Genomic DNA, 25,168 nt, shown 5'->3' with positions numbered 1-25,168 from the left:
ATTATGTCAATGCAAGGAATAATTTTCCTGTAAATAAATTATATTATAAGGAGCTTTATAATGTGCAAACTTCGCCAAACATGTTTTAGGATGATCAAAGCTCAGAAGATGGGGCATAACAAATGCACAAAAATTGTGGTCGGAACAACTGAAAGGAAAGGAAAATTTGGAATGCCGAAGAGAGATGAGAGAATAATTAAAATGAATGCTCATGTGAATTAGTTTAGAATGGCTCAGAACAGATTCCGTGGACGGTTCATGTGAACACGGTAATGAACAATCGGATTTCATATAACTAGAGGAATTTCTTCATTACCAGCATGTACGGAGTATTCTCAAGGGCCATGTGCTCCAACGAATTGCTTCCGTTATTTCTTGCCCTTCTAACTGTAGTGTCACTACAACCTAAGAAAATATTGTGACGTTCCAGCAGCAACGAATATTCGCGAAATTAACACACATTTTTACGATGGTAGATCCCTACAGACTAATTCAGTACAAGGCGTGTCTCCGTGACAACAGACAGGCAATAGATATTTTCCATGGTTACCGCTGGACTACATAAGGAGCAGTGCAGAGGAGAACGATTGATTCATTCGTTGAATAACACGCTATATGTGCGAAATATACATTTTACGAAAGGCCAAGCATATTCATAAGAGACGAACCAATCTTCTCGTTAGAGAAGATGTTACATAGGGAATATTACCGCAAGTGTTCAGTTGGAAAGAAAAATCTCTGGTCGTGGGTCTCAAGGGGCTTGACGCTAAGGCGAACTGATTGGTGGTAAACAGCCGGTCATAAAGTAACTCTGACTTTGACTTTGAACGGCCGAGTGATTCGTAAGAGAATTTAGAAGTTGAGTGTTCAGCTGTGGAATGCTAACCTGCGGACAGCGGAAGCTGAAGAAGTGACCAACACGTAAATCAGAACCAAGTCAGTCACGCAGAAGAGAAGAGAGTCCAGTAAGGAATGGAGCGAGTGTTAAGCAGCCATTGATTTGAGGTGTCATAGTTGATTGTAAATGTAAAGGAAGTGTCAATAAAGCCAATCATCCAAGCCAGAACCCATTATTGTTAGTCACGGAATCCCGAAAGCGTGACAATATTTTTAGCAGTTTCTAGTTCTACGTATATGGGTGACATATTTTCGAGGTCGTCTTTTGCACTTTTTTCACTTTCAAAATTCCCAGCTTTCTCCATGTAACACATCCTCTACCTTTCTTGATACAATTCACATAAGCCTATTTCTCTCTGCCCCAATTCACTTTCATGCTACTGTAATAAATTCGTGATAACATCTCACATGTTACAGAAAACTCTGACTTCCTCTCGATATAAATTTCTACCTGACAAGAATTTATGTAGGCGAGGTCTAATTTGGCCTTTCTTTAATTCTCCTCACATGTCCACCTCCGGCCTATTAAATTGTGATACAATACATAATCTCACTATGTCTTATTCGTTTTCTTTTTCCACTTTTCTTCTTCCGACAATTCTCTCGCCCCTCTTACAATCTGTTCCACCAGCACACCTGGAAACACCTTGTATTGCTTTGCAACGCCTGCCATAAAATATGGCCGTTTGAATCCGCTCCTCATCTACACATCACATTTAGGCCTCTCGTAACCTGCTAGCAAAGTACTATTGATTTGCAATATTTCTAAGGAACCGCATTTCCTCAACTCGGAAACCGAGCGTCTGACCGCTGTATGGCTGTGAAAAATACGCCTTGTTCTCTATTTCCCATACTTCCCCTTTCTATGATATGAATTTAACAGAGAGAAATTATATTCGTGAACCCGTGATCCAGCGTTGACTTTGGGGATTTGCCATTTACAGTTATTGACAAATTTTATTTTTTGATGAAATATAAGGTTTTTCGGATAATGATGATTAGTTTTTCTGTGTACTGATCGCGGTTTCGATTAGGGTCAGCTCTATTACAATCTAAGAATTCATTTCCTATTTTTTTTTACAGTAACATATCCATCTGGTTCTTTACGTGCATGTTTTTTATGTGTGCTGTATTTCCGCCACTTCCTGAAGTTCTGGGGACTGCATAATAACATTATCCCATCTACAAAGTTTGTATATAGAGTCGAATGAGAAATAAGAGATGGAACGGAAGATAGAATGAAATAAAGGAAGAAAAGTAGATAAATGTATAGTAAATTTATCATAAAATTTGGCCCGCTATATAAGATATAGACATGAATAATACCGGCAACTTGTAAATGAAATATTTTCGATCAATCTTTTTAAGGAAAATAATTCCTTAGTGCACGCATTTCCGTAGCTGCAGTTTGATTAGATCTGAATATGCAACAGTAGATGTTTTCCTACAATAAATCATCCACAAGGCCACAGAATATTAGTCAATAACAAGAGACATCTTTTAAAAATACGCATCGTTCATTGCGCTCGGCCGGTATAGTTCGCTTGCGGAGTACAGGCTAGGTAGTTTGTTTGTTTGTTTGTTTGTTGGTTCATTGGTATATTCTTTCTATTTTGCACAATGTAAAAATTATTGAATTAATGTGGTCTCTCACATAAAGATAAGAACATATATTGAAGGAGTGAGGCTGAGGAGAATATTAGAACCCAATTTGTATTCTGCACCGGATGTTTAGCATGATAAAATAAAGAGAACGAATTGACCGGGACAGGCGGTAGCACGGGAGAGACGGGAAATGCATACAAATTTTTGATTAGAATGTCTCAAGGGAAGGTGCACCTGTGCTTCCATAAGAGGACAATATTAAAATGAATCTGAAGAGAGTAGGGTGCGGGGGTTTGGACTAGATTTATCATGGCGCACTACATGAACACGATAATGAAACTATAGATTCATAAAAGGCGCACAGTATGTCAACTATACGTGCATTTATTAGCTTCTCGACAAGTACTTCGATCCAAGGGGTAAATATAATTTCTTCATTTGTCAAATATGTCTAGCAGCAGGTTTAGTTCAGGTAAAATTTAAGAAGAAGTTCATACGTAGCGTTTCATTGAGTAGAAGGAAATAATGGGGGGGGGGGACTCATCAGACACCAACACGACTTAGAAGAAAAGAGCAGTGTGAATATTTACAAATTGTGCAATCGAATTGAAACAATGCATTCGGCAAGAATTATTCAAATGCTACGTGATACAGATCACGTGGAAAGTGGTTCAGATTTAGCTTACTGTCAAGAGGGAGAGGATTGAGTATGACGTTAAGGAAGAGCGTAGGGGGAGAAGTAAAACATTAATGAAATTAAGTAATTAAGCATTAGGCCATGAAGGCGCATGGGGAGTGGATGTATACACCCACATTTTCTTGATCTCGGCACTAGCTGGAGGTGAGTGGTTAGCTTCACACCCCGGCCGCTTTACCCCCGAGGAAAGATCCTGGGTGGACCCCAGAGCCGGTCTGGACGACATGGAGAAGAGAAAATTCTTGACCCTACCTAGACTCGAATTCCGAACTCTCGGTCGTCCAGCCCGTAGCCAGTCGCTATACCGACTGCGCTATCCCGACCCATAGAATGTAGGTGAAGTTCGAGAAAAAACTTCGTAGATCTCGTCTGTATCCTGCCTACACCTGAGGAGTTACCGTCGTCTTTCTGTCGCGTTTCCTCGGCAAATATCAGCGGATTAGGGGTTCAGTGAGCTCCATAGACGGTCTGAATGTCGGAGAGAGTAAAATCCCTTGGAATTGAACACTGATATTCCAACCCCTAAACTGTGCGTGCACTGACTGAGCTACCCCTACTCATTATGAAAGAGCTGTATAAATGGACAGCGGATATCAAGGTCCATACAAATATTTTCAGTGTATGATTGCCTACTGCATTTTCTTTCTATGATTTTCTAGACAGGTGATATCAAATTTTCCGAACTTCTGTGTGTCAGACAGATAGGAAAACTTATCTGAGTCTATAACATACAGAATCATATGCTTCAGAGTCGTCATAGAACATTCAGTGTTACTGGGGGTGCGTGCAAATTTACATATTCAGAATTTTTATATTGTCATTACTCGTTGCTTAGCGTATCTAAAATTTTTAACAAGCATTTAAATTGCGGTAACATAGAATCAAAATGCAATATACTTAAATGTCGTGGCAAAGAATTAAACCTTTGCTTATTGCTTTTCATTTGAAGATGCAATCATCTTCTCCAAGAAATGCATCCTGTTGTGCTAACTTATACTCTTTGTCCAGTGACTGAGACTAGGTCTTTCTAACGGGCCCAACTGATTAGGTTTATCCTGCCCCATCCACCTGAAGACGGAGAGAGATCCAGTCTCCGAAACGTCGTGGTTTTTGTCTTCTATATACCAGACGATGGATAAAGTCCAAAATAAGCCTAATAGTTCTGTACAGCATGCACCATCGTCAGAATCCTTTCAAGCCTAACTGTTTGTTTATCCGTCACAACACAGCAGTTCTTAGAATCTCGTGCATGTATATAAAGAGTTTATTGATTTCAATGGTATCTTGCTACATGTTTCGGCTTATGAAAAACCATAATCAGGCAGATATATATTAATAACTTATTAAGGGAACACACAATGAAGTCGATTTATGCTACGGAAGTGCAAGATTGCAACAGCATGATCAGTTGCTGAGACATATCAGAAGAAAGTGAGACAACTGGTTGGTGTCAAGGACTCTATTCATTGTTCCTCTCAAGCATGCTTGCGAAATGGAGTTGCTAACGGTGAGCAGTTGTTGTGATGAAGTATGAAGCCCACTGTGCGCATGCCCACTCCATGGCCAGAAATCTGTGCTAGACGCAATGCAATTTCGCAATGAGAAGAACGGAAAGCGAAGATTCTTACGCAATTTATTTGCATGTTCTGCTGAAAATATTTCCCCAGTAACCTCCTAAATTTGGTAACAGAATTTAGAATCATTCTGTATATACCCGTTGACCGCCATTCTGCTTATGTATTGCGACACTGTCCTATTATTTATCGCATAATGAACATGCGTTGCATCAAATGAGTGGAATGAAACACAAATTTTCGCTTTTGGAAGCCGCTGGTATCGAACCCCGGATATGTGGTTTGCCGAGAGTATGACATGATTGTGTACCTTGAAGAGGTCCTCGCATTGGTATAAAGTTGGATGCCTTCTGTTGGAAAGGATCAATGTTTTCAAAACATTTCTTTTACTGTTTCCACTCCCTTAATTTCCCTTTGCGGAAGACTCTGCATCGCTCCTAAAGAACAAAGTGCAGGCTAGTGACAGTTGGCATAAAGAAGCTGAAGACATACAGCTTAAAGTTATCTCTTGTAAGTATTGCTTTGCATTTATGGAAAAATATTCATAGCGGGTCTAAATAGCATTATCTCTTGAATATATTTCCTTACCATTAATAATTTTGCTAGCGTCGGACCTCCGACAGAAACCGCCTGGAAAATATTTTTATAACGTTTTCATTATCTCCATACATTCAACTTTAAGAGTTGGAGACTTATGTGTAACATACATCAAGCAAGAAAATATATGTTGGAGGAGAAAGGAGACGAAGACCCTGAAACTGCAACGTAGAGGAGCAAAAGGCTGCTATCCGTGAAAATGGCTATAAATTCTGAGAATTCGTTTTTACCAAACGAATGTACATCTATATCAGTATGAATGGGAATAATAATTCAAAATATTTTTACATTATTAATAGAAATTCTAATAACATCCAAGCGATGTTAGAATTGTCCCTAAATTTCTTAAAATGTTTCTTGTTCACTTGATGACGTAGTTTAACAAATCTCATGTTTAAGATCATGTACATGCTTGTACAAATATATTATATTTAACATGTCCCTTATGAAAGAGCTTACATGAAGCAGGGGGCTATATTATAGGTTTTTCAGTGTCAATTCATGAAATATATCAGTCCCGTTAGGAGCACCTCGCGTAATGTCTTCTTGAGGTAAATCGCTTGATATCTCACTGATCCATTTGATACTAATATAATTTCATAAGACACTTATAAGTATTTAAAATATGTACTTCATTTGTAGCACGAATGTGGGAGACGAGGAATGTAATAGGATATTGGTGGAAAATCCAGAAGGAAAGAGACCAGTGAAAAAACCAAGGCGTAGGTGGGTGGACAATATTAAAATGGATCTTAGAGAGATAGGATGGGATGGTATGGATTAGATTCATATAGCTTAGAGTAGGGACCAGTGGAAGGCTCTTGTGAAGACGGTAATGAACCTTTTGGTTCCATAAAATGCTGGGAAATTCTTGAGTAGCTGCAGAATTGGCGGCTCCTCAAGAAGGCTCTCAGCTCAATGAGTAAGTAAGTACGTCATTTGTAGTAACACTGTGTGCTCATGGATCTGTACTGTGTGGAACTTCATTTTGTATATCTTTCTAAATGAACGTATGCCAACAAGACGCGTAACTGAAAGTTTCCACTGATCTTCTTCAATCCAACTTCTGTTACTCCGATCGTTACGATGTAAGAGTACCACCAACTCCACGAACTTGATTGCTCAGAACCATTACTGTAACAAGCCTTCATCTGTCCAATGTCTTCTCTCGCGCAATTCGGTAACAATTTTCGAACGGTACTGGATAGTTTATATTTTGTTTCTGACTTCAGTCACGCCACAGAAATTTGTCTATAAAATTATAATTATAAATATTGTAACGTGGTAATATAGGTTCTCCTTGAACAGCTGATAGTTGCTCAGCAGGTCACGAAACTCCTGCTAGTATGGAAAACGAAGATAACATATTCATAAACGCCCACCATTCAGCCTTAGCTGAGTTCAGTCCATTCCTATACGCCATATTTCACGAAGACCCTCCCAACATTACCATCCCCACTACATGTAGGTCCCCCCCCCCACACACACACACACAAAACTCCGTGTCTCGAGTCCGCATGCGAACTATACCGACCGGTCTAGAGAACAGAAATTAACGGCCGTGGGGTTTCGTTGCGCTGACGACGTGACACTCTCTATCCGCTAAAGTTGGCACTAACTTCGCCGACAAGCGACGGTCGCTCGGTCGATAGGTTTCCCATACAGTCTGTTATTTTTATGACTTAAATTTTGTTTGCATATCTCTGTTACATGTCCCTCCAATCATATCCTCCTCGACTTGAAGGCCCTAATAATATTTGGAGAAGGGTCCATATCATGAGGCCCCACAATTTGTACACATTCCGATGGAATGTTTTTGCCAACACTCTGTTATCAGAGAGCATTAGTTTTTGTATCTTATAATAAAGGTAAAAGTAAAGTTGTTCCTGTGCTTAACTAATTAAGCACTACACCATGAAGGCGTATGGAGAAGTGGAGTTATAGATTCATATTTTCTTGAATTCGGCACTAGTTTGAGGCTAGTGGTCAGCTTCACACCACGGCCAATTTACTTCGGGGGAAAAACGCCCCTGTACCGATTAGAGAGGAGGACAGTACGTAAAGAAGAGGAAATTCTTGACCCTACGGGAACTGGGACCCCGATCCCTCGGTCGTCCAGCCCGTAGCCAGTCGCTATACTGACTGAGCTAGCCCGGCTCCTCACGTCTAGCCCGTAGCCAGTCGCTATACTGACTGAGCTAGCCCGGCTCCTCACGTCTAGCCCGTAGCCAGTCGCTATACCGACTGAGCTATCCCGGCTCCTTTGTATCTTATAATATAAATGTTATAGTTTAATGCAACTCGAATAGAAAACAAAACGCTAACCAGGCATAAAATATTGTACTAGTGATATTAAACCAATCTGAAGTCATTTTTAGGTAAGAGTTCAGTGACGTCTCAAGTGTCTCGGGTGCATTTACCTGAGACGGAGCATTACTGAACCCATCGGCCCCATACATGACCCCGGGGTGAGGCTGATAGATCCACAGATTCATATTGTGGTATATTTGCTGAAAGCATGAACTGTGGAGTCAGAAAAACAGCCGTTGTTAGCGAACGGCTCTGAAACAACATTCTCTTCTTGGCATGGGTCGCGAAAAGAAACAAAAAAGACAAAGAGCCGTTGCTTGGTAGCCACCAACGCGCCAATGGACAGGCTGAGTAGCGATCACGTGGGAACCCTAACAGACAAAAACGCAACAATGGTACAGGAACAGACGAACGGTGTTTTCTACGTGGTCCGTGTCGAGATGTTATAAACCTGGACGGTTTGCAGCAACAGTAAACAACCAGTAGTAAAATAACTTTGACTTCGACTTTCGTAACGAGTTCCATGCTCAGTTGAAAGTCGGGCTGTGAAGAGAAGACTAGGAGGTCGGTGTGAAATGTCTGCCAGCCTAGAAGCTAATCAGTCGATATCTGATTCTGTACGAGAGTCTGTGAAGAGGGAACATGAGCTGAAGGCAGAGGAATCAACATTGTTGGAGCCGTTACCAGGAAACGTCTAGTAACAGACTGAGGGCACTAGATTATGTGTTCTAATGAACTGCAATGTGTGGAAGTAGTAACAGTGTTGTAGTTATTTGTAGCTACTACCTGTAAGTTGTCAATAAATCTATTCACCAATCAAAACCCCGTCTACAGTCACTCAGAATCGTGAAAATATATTGGGTCCATTTTAACAACAAACAACATGTCATACGTGAATGTCTGTGAAAGAGTACTTGAAGGGTTTTAAGTCAATATAAAAATGAACTTCCTAAGACCTACAGACGAGACTAATTTTATCAGTGCTTTGTGCGTGCGAAATGCTGTGATGCTGTGAAATTTAGGATCTTATAACTGTGAAAATGTGTTCACAAGGGAATCAATTTCTTGGTACATCTTAGTTGATATATAATTTTCAGCAAGTTCCAACATGGTCGCTCAATATTGGTTAAAAAGTTAATGTTTGTTTAACGGTCTCGCTTGAAATTACATGAACAAATAAAATAGACATAATCTTCAAGTTAGTGACACCGTACTTGCCAACAAGCTAGTTTCACACACCATGTGGGCGATGGAAGACACAATGTCTTATACGCTCTTAATTTTCTCATTAGAATAAGAACACAATACAATATTACAGTTAGAGTCATTGCCCCTAATCCATTCTCAGAACAGACAGAATTTTTTGTTCTTATGTGTACCCAATCCTAATAAAGACATACTACTCACATAAAATTGAAGGTTTGCACATTGCTTTTTATGTTGATGAAGCGTGAGCTCTTCCTTTGAGGAAAAAACTTATACCTGAAGGGATTCAAAACAGAGTAACATGAAAATTCTTTAAGATAAAAGGGATAAGTAAGCGGAAAATGTAGGAAATTACACAATGAGGAACTCGGAAATTCTAAAGGTCACGTGGTATCGTTATTATTGTTAAATCTATAAAGTTAACAGACTGGACGCGTGTCTCACATTGATTCGATATGAAATTCATGTATAAATTTAGTTAGAAAATTTATGGTAAACCGGCCACGTGTAAGACTGATAATAAAAGAGGAAGACTGATTATGAGGAAGTGGGTTGTGAAGATAACGGACGAATACGCCTGACAGAATCGTGCCTAGTGACAGACGGACTTTGATACAAGTAGTGTTTAACCTTCGGTTTCCATTCATGTGATAACAAAGTCTGCAAGATACATAGTAAGTAGATATTACATTGTGGATACCTCCATATCACTCACGTTAACATAAAGACAAAACTCAAGGCGAGTGGTTAGTATTTGCATTTCGTATGTGGGAGGTGGCGGTTTCGAAGCTCGGCTATAGTGATTGAGTTTTGCCTAGTTTTCTCTCATACATACGTGCAAATTCGGGGTTCATTCGTTAAATTATGACTCAAACCCTGTCTTCCCCAGTATTCCCAATTCAGTATTCAATGCCATTCTTCTATTAAACGCTATGCCGGTCTCGGTAGCCGAGCGATCTAAGGCCGTCTTCGTTCGCTCGGAAGCCGGAATCGTCGGTTCGAATCCCAAACAAGGCATGGATGTTTGGTGTGCGTATGCGTTTATTCTGTGTGTGTTGTCCTCTGTTTAGATATAGGCCTTGCGACGAGCTGATCACCCGTCCAAGGAGTCCAACCGTCTGTGTAAAATGATTACGGAACTGAATAAAAGGCCAAGGCACGGAATGGGTTGGAAGAGCCAGTGAAAAAGAAAATCTAGAGTGCTACAAATGAAATTCGTGAGAATATGCAGAAATTTATCTATTTATTCCGTAACAGAAAAACAACAAAGAACGACTGATTTACTCGACGGCGTAAATTAGGCGAGTAAACGCGGCATTATATGACTATCGTACTGCTAATGATCTATCCATTTGTTGTTGAATCCTGACATTCATTAGCAGCGAGTTATTTTCCTCGCTGTCTGTCTTCTGTGTACGGTACTAAATGAGATAGAAAGGGTACCGAAGATCATTTTTGTATCTTTACAGTGCATTTGCACAATCGCTGTGCGCGAAAGAGTACTGCTGCTAATGGCAGGGGAAAATGGATTCAAATCCAACACTTCCCAGCGCAGCGATTTTCGGACTTACGCATCTTGCGTTCCACCGGCCAATTTGTTCCACCGCAGAGACGCATAGCTTACACGTATATTCTCCAAGAAGGGCACTTTTTTAAATTGTATGGATTTTAGTGCTATAGAAATAATTACTGGGAACTTTCAAGTCCTTAAAATCTGTACAAATATTTGATAATATTTCTATGATTATACGGAAACAATACATTTCTCTTAGCAGTAAGTAACTTTGTGTTATGTTACGCAAACATTTACAAGAAAACATAGCACAGTAGAGAGCAAGAAATGCCAGAAATTCAAGTATGTATTGGTGTAAGTGAATATTCCGTGTTGAATTAGTTATTATTTTCGAGAACTTCCGTTCCACTCAGCCGACTGTCAAGTCACGCGGTTTGGACGTGTCCCACATTGCCCCAGACACACAATCTGTTTCATTATGCAGTTGTTAATTTCAATACAACGATGGGGTTGTTTAATTGTCAATAGCACGAGAGCAACAGTAGATGTCTGCAAGAGAGCAGGCTCCTGGTCAAATACTTCTCCAGCTCTCATCTTAGTCAGACATTTCGTTACATCGTTTCTTTTCGTCGTTACTGAAGTGTCTTGATTCCATACTTTGGTGTTACGTCTGTCCTCGCCGATAACAAATGAGAAACCAATATTGATTTTTAAAGTACAATACGGAAGTCGATCAACCACTGAGTGTATTGTAATTTGGAATCATGCTTACAGCGCCATAAAGTCGGAAAGCCGACAGAAAATCGCCTCATATATTGAAATTTTGTGCCACACACTTTTTCGTATTACTTATGAAAATAATTCATAATGTAACCAGAGGGGCAAGCGGTAGCGTAGTTGGTAGAGGCATTATGCTACAAGCCGGAAGGTGGCGGGTTCAAGTCCCGCTGAAATCACTGGATTTTTTTCAATTGACCTAATGCTTCCAGCCGCACTATGGCCCTGGGATCGACTCAGCCTCTAACAGAAATGAATGGAATATTCCTGGGGGTAAAGGGCGGCAGGCGCGTAGGACTGACAACCTTACCGCCATCTATGAGCCGATTGTCTAGAAAATGTAGGAACCTCAACAGCTCACAACCACATGGACCTGCACGGCCTATTACAGGGATACCTTTACTTTTTTTGATGTAACCAGAAAAGACGGGTGGCTTTGTGGCAGGACAGTAATATATGCATAAATTTTTGTGTTTCGAGTGATACATCTTTACTTCTTACATAGGAAGAAACAGCGTGAGTACATTGAGTATATGACTTTCATTCCTAATGGGTTCTTTCTTTCCCCTCTCCTACTTTTCCTTTTGTTCTGCAATATGGTATGAACCCCTCCGTCATTTCTAAATAGTCCGTTGAATGTCTCCCTCTGTAGATCGATTTCTGTACTTTTTTTATTGCTAGTGGGGTGGGACTAAGTCCCTTGTACTGCGGCCACTTCTGGCCTATTTTACTAGCCCCAAATGATAGGTGAGGGTGATTGTGGAGCAATTGGTGGAATGAAGATTGGCAGGAGAAACCGAAGTACTCGGAGAAAACCTGCCCCAGCGCCACTTTGTCCACCACAAATCCCAGTTGACCAGACCCCGAAATCGAACCCGGGCAGCCGCGGTGGAAAGCCAGCAACTAACCGCTTGAGCTATGGCGCGGCCTATCTCTGTACTTAGTAACGTTCATCCCTTTCCTTACGTCGCTTTTAAGAATTCCTGTTGTTCATTATGTCGACTCTGGCGCTAGTTTAGTCAGCCTAATGTGATTATTCCCGCAAACACTCGTCTTTGCATTTAACAGTCACATAGCCATCGGCCTCAACTGAGCTGAATCTGAAATGGGTTGAGCCCACTCAGCATTACAGTTCTGATAGAGTGGCTCGGATTCGAATGACGGAATGTTATCATCACTTCCTGACATAAAATCCTTACTTGAGCGTCCATATTACTTTCAAGGTCATCAGTGTTATGTTTTTCTTTTTTCCTTCTATCCCGTGACATTGAAGCCTCTGGAATAACCACGATGCTGTAAAAATAAGTGAGTTCTGATGCGCTTTTGCCGATAACTGAAGCTAGCTTAAGTGTTATTGAGGTACTTATGAGGTCACTTGAACAACAATTTTCCTAAAGGGTTGGACCCCCAAGGACCATATCATCAACATCGTCACCACAAGACAGCCCAATGAAACACCACAGCATTACATCCTGCAGCTAGATCACAGCCAGCTCTCAAGTACATCACTGATATCTCCAGTGATGATCACCTAGGGACTATATAAAACGGTCACTCCACTGGTATCACTTCTATTTTATAATATATATGTTTTACAGGGTCATAACGGAATCTATATAAATTGTATCTGTTAATACTGGACCAAAAAGCAATTAACTTACCTTAGTCCACAAGTAGCAAAACTAACAAAAATGTAAAACTTCCTCTTTGCATGTTACATTGAAAGGATCAAATGGAAACGTAGCACTTACGCCGAAGCACGTAACCGTTCGAATCATTATAAATAAAGTTGCTCATTGATCGAGCTTCTAACAAAGAAAACAAACCCCGTGGCCTGTAGTCTGCAAGCGAACTATACCGACCGAGCGAACGCCGCTTATCGGCGAAGTTAGTGCCAACGCTTTGCGGATAGAGGGTGTCGCGTGGTCAGTGCAACGGATTCCCACTGCCGTTAATCCCGGTTTTCTAGACCGAAGCCGCTATGTCATTAAAATAACTCCTCAATTATCCTCACGAGGCTAAGTGGACCCCGTTCCAGACCCACTAGTTCTCAGAACATCTGGTAGCTTCGGGAATCAAACCCGGGACCTCTGGATCTGTAGCCGGGAACTCTGACCACTAGACCACAGAGGCAGTGCTCGAGCTTCTAACCCATATGTATATATAACACAGCGGAATGAAGCCATTTAATTTGAATGGTTATTGCATTCAGTTGGGATGACGGTCTTCTGGGAAGGGTGCAGCGTGACCTGGTGCGGGTACTTCAGACATGCGTTCCAACTCCGTTATCGCGGTGGCAGGCTGCTCTGTTGGTGGCCATGGGTGCCCCGGGGCCTGGGTATTCTGCAGAGCTGCACTGGTTGGAGCCCGGAAGTAGAGTCGTGTGTATTTCGTTATTGCTCTAAATCAGTGGTTCTCAACGTTTATGAGACCGCGGCCCAGTAAGTTCTTTTTTTATAAGACGAGGGCCCAGTCCCAACAAATTTACTCGTAAATACTTTTCCAGTTTTGTTAAAGTTCATGCATTAAGCTAACGTAATATTAGTAATTAATTACAGCATATGGCATGTTGACAAACATAAAATTACATTTAAATTAGTTATCAATCACTGGACTAATGAAATCTTGTAGCATTTTGTAGTTTCCTCAGACCAACATCATTAAATTAATTTGTGCTAATTTTCATTGACATATCCCATGCTGATCACCAAAAACTTATGTTATTCAGCGTAAAACTGATTATTGTATTATTAATTTGATTTTAATGATGTTGGTTTGAAAAAAACGGCAGTGAGAAAAATATTTATGCATTGTAACTCACCATAGAAGTCAGCTGAGTAGGGGAAGAAGCAGAAGGATGTCAACTTGCCGGCGAAACACTTATTATCACATACACACGCCAAATAATTATATATGTAAAGTATGTAACTTGATAAATAAAAATGTATGAATCTCTCAATTCTAAACACTACTTCCAACACTAATTAATATTTTGATTTTAAAGACGCAGCACTTTAACACAGCAATTATAAGTTATTGGAAAGTTAAACTTTGTTTCTTTTATCACAACTGAGTTTGGAAGGTTTCAGTTAGACTAGTGAGACTTCTGATTCAGTTTTCCGTATGTTAGCTTATTAATTCTGGGTTGAACTGAAGTGAGAACCAAATGGCGACAGTCATTCATTCATTCATTCATTCATGAATACTTCCATGTTTAAAAATATGCGGCTTGGTCACTGACATTTGCTACACAGATTTAGGTGTTCTGTGTCTGAGCTTCTCCTCAGAATATTGCCACTATAAAATATTTATTCATGAAAAATGCTTAGAGAATGAAAATGACAAATTCCACAAGAGCCTCTCGCGGCCCAGTATAATTGATGCCAGGGCCCACTACTGGGCCGCGGCCCGGCGATTGAGAAGCACTGCTCTAAATGCTGTTGAGATCCTGCTGGGTTTCAGTTGCTCTAAATAAGCAAATAAATCCTACAAGCTGCTACGCTTCTAAATCCACAAACACAAGCACTTTGCAGACGTATTAGTTAGCATCTGATGAAAGTACTACTTGCTGTAATTAATCATATCACTGATAATGAGTTTAATGTGACACAAGAAATGGCTGATCTACAAATCATTAAACGTGTAACAACGGGGACAAATTTGATGGAAGAATTACACAAAGTCGTGGTAAAACTAAGTCTTCGATATTTAAAGTATGTTCGTATAGAGAACAAGGACGCATCTTCGGTATCTAGCATAAGAAATGGTCTGGCGACTATAATTGAGAACAAAAGTGAGTTAATTATGGGCAATTAATTGTGTGTCATGTCAGTTACGAGCAAGACACCTTGGGTTTGATCACGGCCACAGTGACACAAAACTATTGAGGGCTATTTCGCTACACTGAGATCGTCTTCCCGGTACAGATATGACAAATTACGATTGGATTAAGTGGGTTGCAAGTACTGATTACATATTTAATAATTTTAGTCATATCTCACTCGGTATAGCGTCTAGGCTTCGTGAAGAACAGCCGAGGAATGGGGTTCAATTCCTGGAAGGGCCAAGAGATTTTTTTCTCTTCTCAGTAGCGTCCACCCAGTCTGCTATATAGTGGGTACCAGTGGCTGTTTTCCGGGGGGTAAAACGGCGGAGCTTTGAAGCTGACCACTCACCTCTATTCAATGCTGAAATTAAAAATTATGGAGATATATTTCATACGCTTCAGGGCGCTATTCTTAATTAATTAAGTACAGAGATAACTTTACATTTACCTCTGATTTACAAATTACGAATGTCGAATGTGAATTGGCGGTCGCTATATCGAATATTCGGGTTTGATATATTACTTAGTGCCAATCGCGCTTATCCACCTTACGGGAAAATTTCGATAGCTTAATGCTTGTATCGAAAGTTCTTCCACAGACCGAATTCTCTATCATACATACAAAGCGACAGCCATATTTGTACTTCTAACCTGTTCCGACACAAGTAAATGTGCTGGATTTCTCTTTCGTAATCTTAATGATATCAAGAGCTTTAATGTAGGGGCGAGCAGGGGGGGGGGAGGCTGGTAAATTTTGTTGTATTATTTCTTATGGTCGCGGTTTCACAGAGTTCCAACACCCCTATCCTAGATATTTCAGTCCTTCGTATGTTCTAACAGACCCCTTCGCTTGCTTCATTTATGGTTTATTTAACGACGTTTTCAGTAGCTCAGACTATACAGTGTGAATAATGAATTCTAAGTAATGTAGAAAGAAGTTGCCCGGTCAAATTTGCGGTATTGTCCTAGAATTTACCTAGATGGACTGAGGGAAGATCTATCATGATAGTTGATGTCCCGACCGAGATTCGAATCGGTCACCATCAAAATGCAAGTCAGAAGTGTTGCAACGTGAGCAAACTTGCTCTGTCCCTCAAATTCCTTTTCAGATTTGTTCATGCATGGGCTAAGCTATGTGTTACGGTGGCATCATGTACCTGGCGTGCATTCTCTTCCCCTCCTCGTGTTACACTCCGCCTTTCTCTGAGCTTACATTAAATAGGACAATGATGTAATAGAACAGAACTACGCAGGCGCATGTTTAAGGCTTTGTTCCTCTCTATACAAGGTTACATCGTACGTATGCTTATTTCGGTCGAAGCAGGCAGTAAAATTTTGAAAGACTACCAATTTGGAAGCTGCACCATAATTTCTTATACTTTTGAAAATGCTGGCACACCGACAGGAGGGTACCATCCACATGGTGAAATAGGGTATGTCTGGCGTCTTAACCTGGATATTATTAAAAAAGAAGGAGAAAGAAACCGACTCTGGGTCCCACCCAGTCTTCTGTTGAGTGTGTACTGCGGTCTATTTCCCCGGGGTAAAGCGGCCTGAAGTTTTCCACTCTTCTGCTTTTAGTGCTGAGGTTAGGATTGCATGGGGTTGTACATCCACCATTTCCATGTATCTTTATGTCGCGGTGCATAAGCAAGCACAGGGACATCTTAGCCTTTACCTTTGTTAGCTATTTCTTTCTTAATAGTAAGTTTCCACATTGGATTCGAGGTTCTCAGAGCGGTAGCTACGAAGACGTCCGTCTTCATGGATATAACGCCGTGTAGACCGGTGAGGGTCAACCAACGTTTCGGAAAAATATCGCTTTCATTTTCAATGTCGATGAATAATCCAAATTCTGCTTGCTGCCTGCTTCATTCTGGTTTCGTGCTTGGCTTACTCTTAGTTCCTCTAAAACGTCGGTTGACTCTCCGGGCTACACGACGTTATGTTTCAGGAGATAGAACTATATGTTTGCACGGCTGGTACTGTCTTACGATCCTGCTGAACTGTTAGTTTGATGAAAAAATACCGACCTTGTTCAGTTTTAGGTTTTTACAGCTGTGACCATGAATAAAAGTGAATGAATGTCAGAACGTCCATTGCAGTCCTTTGTAATACTGCCAACATAATTCAAGTCCGTGATTGCCAATGTTATGTAATGAAAATGCAGTGGTAAAAATGGCGAGTGGAAGGATGTTAGGGTGTATGTTTGCGCTGTCGTGTGAATTAAAAAGAAAATTGTGATTTGTACTGTGAGAGCTTGAAATCAATTATTTCATATTTTAAAATTAAGGTAATTTGTTTCGAAGCTTTATATAACAAGTTATATTATAATCTGGTACAACTTTAGATGCGAAATTCATGCATAGAAAGGTTATCTTACAATTTTTTATGTGGATGTTTAGTGTGTTTAATTAAGCATTGTGCTACAGTGTTGTTGACTGTTAGTAGTAATTGTTACTGTAATTTATGTCAACCTGAAATGAAGGACACTGGCCTGATAGATAAATGTACGTGGGAATATAGTTTATCATTGTCTGCCACTGTGACACATTGAATTATAAATGTTGCAGGTTGAATTTTAGATAATGGTCAGTGAGAAAACAGATAATGCTTCCACTCAAGAATATGTTCCTGCTTACTGTAGGCATGACGCTCCTTGTGTTGTATTTTGTGTGGGCTTCTCAACTGACAGAAGTTGCTAGAAGGTTTGCTCACCAGGAAAATGTATTTATGTGCCACATTACATTGGAGGTACAGTTGTAGCATTACTGTAACTGAAGTAATTTTTAGTTGCTTTCATAAGCGATAGGATGTATTTGTGTGAGTACAACCACTGCTGAATATAACCAGAATTGAAAAGCATGAAACATTATCAGCATCCAAATTTCAAGGAATTCTTCAGATGTTTACTGATAATCTGTGATCTGCAATTCTCGCATGATTTCGTAAAAATGAGTGGTACTGTTATTTACATAATAAATGTTAATATATAAAATAGTGATGCTAATTGTATGCTACTAATGCCTTCAGACCTTATTTACAACATCATATCATTTAGCAGAAGTATGTAGTTTCTCCTTGAGAATGTAATATTAATGAATTGTGAATGTGGAATGGTAGGGTGGAAGGTAGTTACCTCTTTCATTATAAAACTTCCTCCCATGAGTATTATCAGCATGTATTGACTGTAAATCATGCACTCTCTAATCTGCTGGGGTTCTGTTTACTTACAAATGGCTGTATTCTGTATTTTCACAATTTCCCTGTTATTTGACCATTCAGACTTCATATTATATGCAGCAAATGTATCAAATAACCGGATATATCTTACATCAGTATCATGATCACAACAACAGTTTTCTGTCAGATGGGACAGGTAGTAGTACTCAGATTTTACAGGCAACTATTGGGCGACATATTAATATAGTACATAACTTCTTTTGTTCTTTATCCTGATCAGTCCATAACCATTCTGTCTGCATATACCTCACAAAAGTGTGTGGTACATCATTAGTTGTAGGAATGTTATATGAGGAGGAGTCAGTAAATAGGTCACAAATGGATATAAAACGTAAAACGTGATATTCGAACCTGGAATAAAATATTATATTTAAGCATCCTGTTGCACTCTATACGATATATGATATAAACTCCGTCCTAAGCGCAACAGTTTCTTGTAGGTCTTTCGTCTTGTTTCCTCTACAGTACGTGTTTCAGCCGCAAACGGCCATCATCAGGTGTATACACTCGCGTAGCTGTTACACTGCACTTAGTTTAAAATTTAAAAACACGCAGGTCTTCCCAATTGTTCCCTTCGTCGTTGTTAACAGAATCTACTTCTCTGATATTTGTCTGATTCGTACATTATCTTTGTTACCTACACACGTCAATTTTGACTTTCATGAACTGGCACTTTTAAAATCTTCAGTTCCAATTTTAAAAAAATTCCTTTAAAATTTTTTCCAGATTTAAAAAAAAAATTTAAATTTAAAATTCACAGGCTTACTCGCCCTATGTCTATAGTGCTGCAGCGGCTGGTTCGTGTTTTCAGCACTGTACAGGTGTTATTCTGTGTAGGCTCCCTGTGTGCGTGCGGCTTCTTATCTTTACTATATAAGTATAGTTAAGATAAGCAGCCACACACACACACAGGGAGCCTACACAGAATAACACCTGTACAGTGCTGAAAACAAGAAGCAGCCGCTGCAGCACTATAGACATAGGGCGAGTAAGCCTGAGAATTTTAAATTTTAACATTTTAAAATTTGGGAACAATTTTAAAGGAATTTTTTAAAATTGGAACTGAAGATTTTAAAAGTGCCAGTTCATGAAAGTCAAAATTGACGTGTGTAGGTAAATTTTAAACTAAGTGCAGTGTAACAGCTACGTGAATGTATACACCTGCTGATGGCCGTTTGCGGCCGAGACATGTAGTGTAGAGGAAACAGACGAAAGACCTACAATAAATTGTTGCACTTAGGACGGAGTTTATATCATATACTGGAATAAAAATTTATTTCTCAACATATCCTCCACCAACATTGATATACTTGTCCCATTGCTTTACCATTGCATCAGAACCTGCAGCATAGAAGTCTTTTCACTGTTGTCTCAGCCACTTCTTTGCCTCCTTTTCAACCTCTTCATCATCAGTGAAACTTTTGCCATCAAGGCAGTTTTTTAGCAGACTAAAGAGTCGAAAGTCAGTAGAGGCCAGGTCAGGGCTGTAAGGTGGATCTTCAGCAAGTTCCTACTGTAGTTCTGGAGTTCTCTTCTGGGTTGCTCAGGCTGTATGGGGTCTGGCATTGTCATGATGAAGTAGTACCCCTCTTTCCTGTTGGCCTGGACATTTTCTGCAAATTGCATCCCAAAGCTTCAACAGACCATCGCAGTACCATATAGAATCCACATTTTCATCACTCTTCAGACAATAGGGTAACAGTACTCCCTGAGAATCCAAAAACATGGTAAGCATAACCTTCCCAGGTGATGGCATAACCTTAAACTTTAAGCTTTTTGGTTGAAGGCAAACTGGGATGTTTCCATTGTATTGAAGCATGCATTGATTCAGGTTGGTGGTGATGCACCCATGATTAGTCCCCAGTAACAATCCTGTTAAGCATATCTTCCCCATCTGCATGACATAAGATGAAGAGATGTTATGAGGACAGAGCCATTCAGTTCATTTTTTCTCAGTCCTTCAGTTCTGTGGGCAGCCACCTTGCGCACACTTTCTGAAACTTCAAGCAATCATGCATTATGCTGTACACTAAACCATGGGAACACCCTAGTGCAGCTGCTACACTGTCTATCGTTATCCTCCTGTCAGCTCAAATCAACTCTTCCACCTGCTGCACAGTTGCTTCTGTCACAGTCTCAACAGTGCGACCTGGTCAGGCATAATCAATGACTTTGGAACATCCTACAGATAATTTTTTGACCCAGTTGTGAACAGCTTTACGCGATAAACACTTCCCACTTAAACAGGAAGCAGCTATTTATAAATATCCTTTGCGTTGAGTCCTTTTGTCCCCAACAAAAATGCACAACAGAACGCTGTTCTTCGGTAATATACACCTCAATATGGTCGCCATTTTGACTACTGAAATCAGCCTCTGAACATGCACTTGCGCGTCTGCTACTTAGACTCTCATGAAACTGGAGCTGCAACCTAATGATGCACATAAGAAACCTATTATGTCCATTACAGCTGTTTTACTTCAGTTTGTGACCTATTTACTGACTTCCCCTTGTATTGTTGTGGTACCAAATAAATATTGGAATCACCCAGAGATGAAGTTTTATAAGACTGTTGGATGTTGCTGTGAAGGATTAGCACATTTGCTTCATATTGACAGCATTTCAAGTTTGAACTCTCTTTAGGCCCTGCAAGTAGCTCCAGTGATAGTACCTTAAATAGTCCATGAACACTTCAACTTCCTTCCCAGTTCAACTTTGGAACATTCATTCTACCCTATGACAATACATAAGTTAGTAGTTGAAAAAATCGTTAAGTAACCCAAGAGCCAGTCATATGTAATTATGTGGTGTGCCTTGTTATTATCTTATTCCTATTTCTTAGAACATACCAAGTTCTCTGTTACTGTGACCAAGGAAGTTTGTGAGCATGTACCAGCATTGTGACTGGCTTCTAGTTGGAATATTTATGTTTAAAAACATAGGCTTTTTGGATCCCCTGAAGGCAGATGTAAGGATAGTATCTTAAAGTTGGTATTAGAGTCAATTTTACCAACCACACAACATATTTTTATTATTATTACACTACATGTTTCGACTTGAATAAGATACAGGATCAAATAAGTGAGAAGACGAATGTGATTGCGTGTAATTATACAGCTGTGTTCGTACACCTGAGGATGACCTCTTGAGGTCGAAACATGTAGTGAAATAATAATAAAAATATGTTGTGTGGTTGGTAAAATTGACTCTAATATTGATTAAATACACAACAGGATGCAAGAAACAATTAAAGTGATCTTAAAGTTGGTTTGTTGTTTCCTACCATTTGTTCTTAAATTTATATGGTTCTAGAACAAAAGGGTTTCTGGCCTGCACACTGATTTCCCATGAGAACTTACAGCAAGTCAAACATAACATTAAAATTACCATTACTGTGACAGGGTCACTCAATCGGTATAGTTCGCTTGCGGACCGAAATCACGGAGTTTTTTTTTTACTGTGACAGGTGTTTTTTTCTTTGTTTATTTTATTATTGTTTTACTTATTTTGTATACTTGGCAGTCAACATTTGCTGTAGAGTAAGTCAGTTTTGATCTTCAAAAATCAGTTGGTTTGTGAACATGGTGTATTGGACTATATATTGTAATTAGTGTGTCATATTTTTCAAAGTAGTTGACAGGAGTTTCATCATTTGCTTCCACATTTTAATGTGTTGTGTGCACACGTTTTTTGCCAGTCATTATAGAGAATGCTAGTTTGCAGTTCATCCTTATACATGTATAAAATTTGTTGTCAAGACTAGTTTATACTTTCTTGGGGTGGGGTGAGACTGAGTCTACTTGGTATATTGGCCACTATCTGGTCTCTTGTACCAGCCACTAATGATATATGATGAATGTGGGGCAGTTGTTGGAATCATAATTGGCAGGGAACCTGAAATACTCAGAGAAAACCTGCCCCAGTGCCACTTTGGCCACCACAAATCTCACGTGACCTGACCTGGGCTCGAACCCAGGACACTGCTTTGGGATACTGGTAACTAACAGCATGAGCTATGGCAGGGCCTACCACTGTCAAGACTAAGAAAGGAGGGGAGGATAAAATGAAGACTGAGGAGCATAATGTGGGTAGCATTGCATGGTGCATGATGCATAATTGTTTCTACGGTTTTAGATTACGTCTATCATTTATACTCAAGGTTCATGTTAAGGGATGTAGAGCTATAGAGATGTATATGTGTTGCATGCAAAACTTTATAAATCTGATAGTAAAGTAAAGTAAGTAAAGCTATCCCTGTAACAGGCCGTGAAGGCCCATAGGGTTGTGAGATGTTATGGGTCCCACATTACCTTGACAATCGGCTCAAAGATGGTGGTAAGATTTTCAGCGTAACGCGCCGGCCGCGCTTTACTCCCCAGGAAAATTATTTAATTAATTCCTGGTACTCATTTCTGCTAAGAGGCTGAGTAAACCCCAGGGCCATAGTGTGGCCAGAAGGATTAGGTCAATTGAAAAAATCCAATGACCTCATTGGGATTATAAATCTGATAAATTTTCTTTTTATATCCTCAAGACTTACTGAATACTACCAATTGAGACTGAAAATTATAGTACACACTTATCTTTCATGTTTGCGGTTATTCTAGGATTCCAGAGGTAAGCAGTTCACAGGCCTTCCAAAAATCTATTTTGTTACGCCAACCTATCCTCGAAGGGAACAGGCTGCTGAGTTGACAAGACTGGGTCAGACCTTGATGCATGTACCTGATATACACTGGATTGTTGCAGATGACAATCGATCTTGCAATGCAATGGTAGTAAAACTTTTGAAGAAGTTTGGTGAGTTCATCAGCTGTTTTTTCACATCACAGTAAGTGGGGTGATGTGCTGAACATGAACGTAAATGCAAATGAAGACAACACATTGAAGTCTACATTGCTGTGGTACTGTTCATTTAGTTTTAACACTTTTTAGTTTATCTTGGATGTTTATATTGTGAGCCCATTGTACTTAAAATAATGTATCCTTTGAACAACCTAGCAGTGAACTTTGGTTTTATGACATCAAGGACATAGATGCTTTTCCTGGCATTTGGTTGAAGAGATTGCAGAAAACCATGAATATCTAAGTTTAATGTTGCCTGGGACCTTTGTAAACAGATTTCAGTATATTGCCGCTAAGCTGAGTGTGTTATAACCTTGCATATGTGTTCACATCTGATCACACTTGGAGCAGTACTTCTGTGGAAAATAACTTCTTATCCTTACAAGTTCACCAAAATGTTGGTAGTATCAAAAGGAATACAGTTCTTATTGATTTCTTATTGAACAAACATCGTGGTATTATGCATTCCATGCTTGGTGTATGTCTGGAGAATACTGATGCGAATTCCTAACTGGGAACTCAGTAACATGACGGGTTTACCACAGTTGCCCTTAGCCACTGCACTTGATTAATTGAAGGATATCACACTGAGATTATTATTGCAAAACTCTTTTTATACATGTGATGAATTCTTTAGTAACAAATTTGCCTAGAAATAAGGATAATAGCATAAACAATTTTAATATTGCATAATTTTATGTATAGTGATGTAAGACTGTTTTTTTTTATATAAATTTAACACATGTTTTTTTTATCTATTTTAATGATTATAAACTGTACATATATATTTATATTTGTATTGTACTATATTAATTATGTGACTGGTTCTATATCTATGTATATGGATTTATGGAATATACAATGAATGAATGAATGAATGAATTATCTGTGGGCTGAGATGAAGCACAGCTTTTCTGCTCTATGCAATCTCTGCAGTGTTTTCCACCTACCTTCATGGTTAGCAGCAGCTACAAGAGGAGCAGAATGTTCTGTTATGATACTCACATGAGGCTTGTGACATGTTTCCTTTGTATGACACGAATAAGTTTGTACCCCCACTGATCAGAGGGAACTGTACTGTGAAAGCCATGAATGCCGACACATAGCCAATACTGGACTCACATAGTTCAAAGATTTTTATGCCAAACTGTGAGGACTTTAGAGGGAGGCACTCCTTGAAACAGAGATTCCTATTCCATGGGGTTAATGTCTCGTCTGTGGAAATATTCTGACTAAGAATATGGAGGATTTTAAATTAAGAATTTAAATGATCAAGGATAGGATTTATTTTGAATTTTTTGGGGGAATGTACATATTCATACTTTTGGTGCTGTTTTCTGTGAAATGTAAGAAATTAAAAATCGGTTCAGATTGAACCAGAGAACTGACACAGCCAAATATGGGCATAGTTACCAATGGATTACATAAAAATATATCTTAAGGCTTGGTTTTAGAATAATGCTCAGTAGAATGAGCAGTGCTAAAGTAGTGTAAATTTCATCTTCCATGACCCAGCTTCCTTTCATCCATCCTTGATCTTTTGATCAATTTCTTTCTTAATTTTTCCATTTATATTTTTATATTGCTGAGAACAGCTGTTAATTTCCTTGTTAAAAATTAATGTAGAAATGTCCAACAGCCTCTGTATTGCCTTGATCTCCACAAACTCCTACAAACATACCCCTTTGTGCAGTATAATTTATTATACCTTTGCCAAGTATGTGTGCCTGTAATAGCATTGACTGTTAACATCATTATCACTGTCTTCATCACTTATACTTTACCTTCCTCTTCATTATGAGCACAGTTATCTTAATCTTTCACATAGTCATCTAAATGTGCAAAATCTTCTCTGTCATTTACTAATGTAACCCTTTCACTGTCTGCCTTGACATTGGTGCTATGGCTGCACTGCAGAGAGTGGTAACTGGGGAGAAGGGGTACCAGAATAAGTTAACACTTACTGTGTTTGTACATTTTGGAACAGTATACTGAAGGCACACAAAATAGATGCACAGTGCAGCTGCTGTATAAGTGACTTTTAGAGCACTGGTATACTACATTGGTCCTGAAGTTGC

At 39.5% G+C, this 25,168-nt stretch overlaps 2 protein-coding genes across 6 annotated transcripts in view; one reads left to right on the top strand and one right to left on the bottom strand.

The window, feature by feature from the left end:
* LOC111872860 (histamine H1 receptor) overlaps positions 1-17,107 on the bottom strand; it is a 165,591-nt gene extending 148,484 nt beyond the window's left edge. Inside the window, exons 1-2 of one of the 2 annotated variants that reach the window (XM_033754865.1) lie at positions 17,036-17,093; positions 15,352-15,363 (exon numbers count right to left, since the gene is read on the bottom strand). The gene's annotated coding sequence lies outside the window, so the exon portion shown is untranslated. Of the gene's footprint in view, positions 1-15,351; positions 15,364-17,035 lie in introns of both variants that reach the window. The other variant, XM_023867085.2, reaches the window with a different exon arrangement.
* The window catches only part of LOC111872864 (galactosylgalactosylxylosylprotein 3-beta-glucuronosyltransferase S), a 19,617-nt gene continuing 10,757 nt past the window's right edge, over positions 16,309-25,168 (top strand). The window contains exons 1-3 of one of the 4 annotated variants that reach the window (XM_023867094.2): positions 16,309-16,435; positions 17,576-17,756; positions 22,853-23,045. In XM_023867094.2, the coding sequence (XP_023722862.1) occupies positions 17,613-17,756; positions 22,853-23,045 (337 nt within the window). In that variant the 5' untranslated portion in view covers positions 16,309-16,435; positions 17,576-17,612. Of the gene's footprint in view, positions 16,436-16,773; positions 16,791-17,056; positions 17,296-17,575; positions 17,757-22,852; positions 23,046-25,168 lie in introns of those variants that run through there. The other 3 variants (XM_023867095.2, XM_023867093.2, XM_033754866.1) reach the window with 3 other exon arrangements.

Source organism: Cryptotermes secundus, unplaced genomic scaffold (genome assembly GCF_002891405.2).
Source record: "Cryptotermes secundus unplaced genomic scaffold, Csec_1.0 scaffold298, whole genome shotgun sequence".
NCBI lineage: Eukaryota > Metazoa > Arthropoda > Insecta > Blattodea > Kalotermitidae > Cryptotermes > Cryptotermes secundus.
This window is presented reverse-complemented; position numbering and strand designations above follow the sequence as displayed.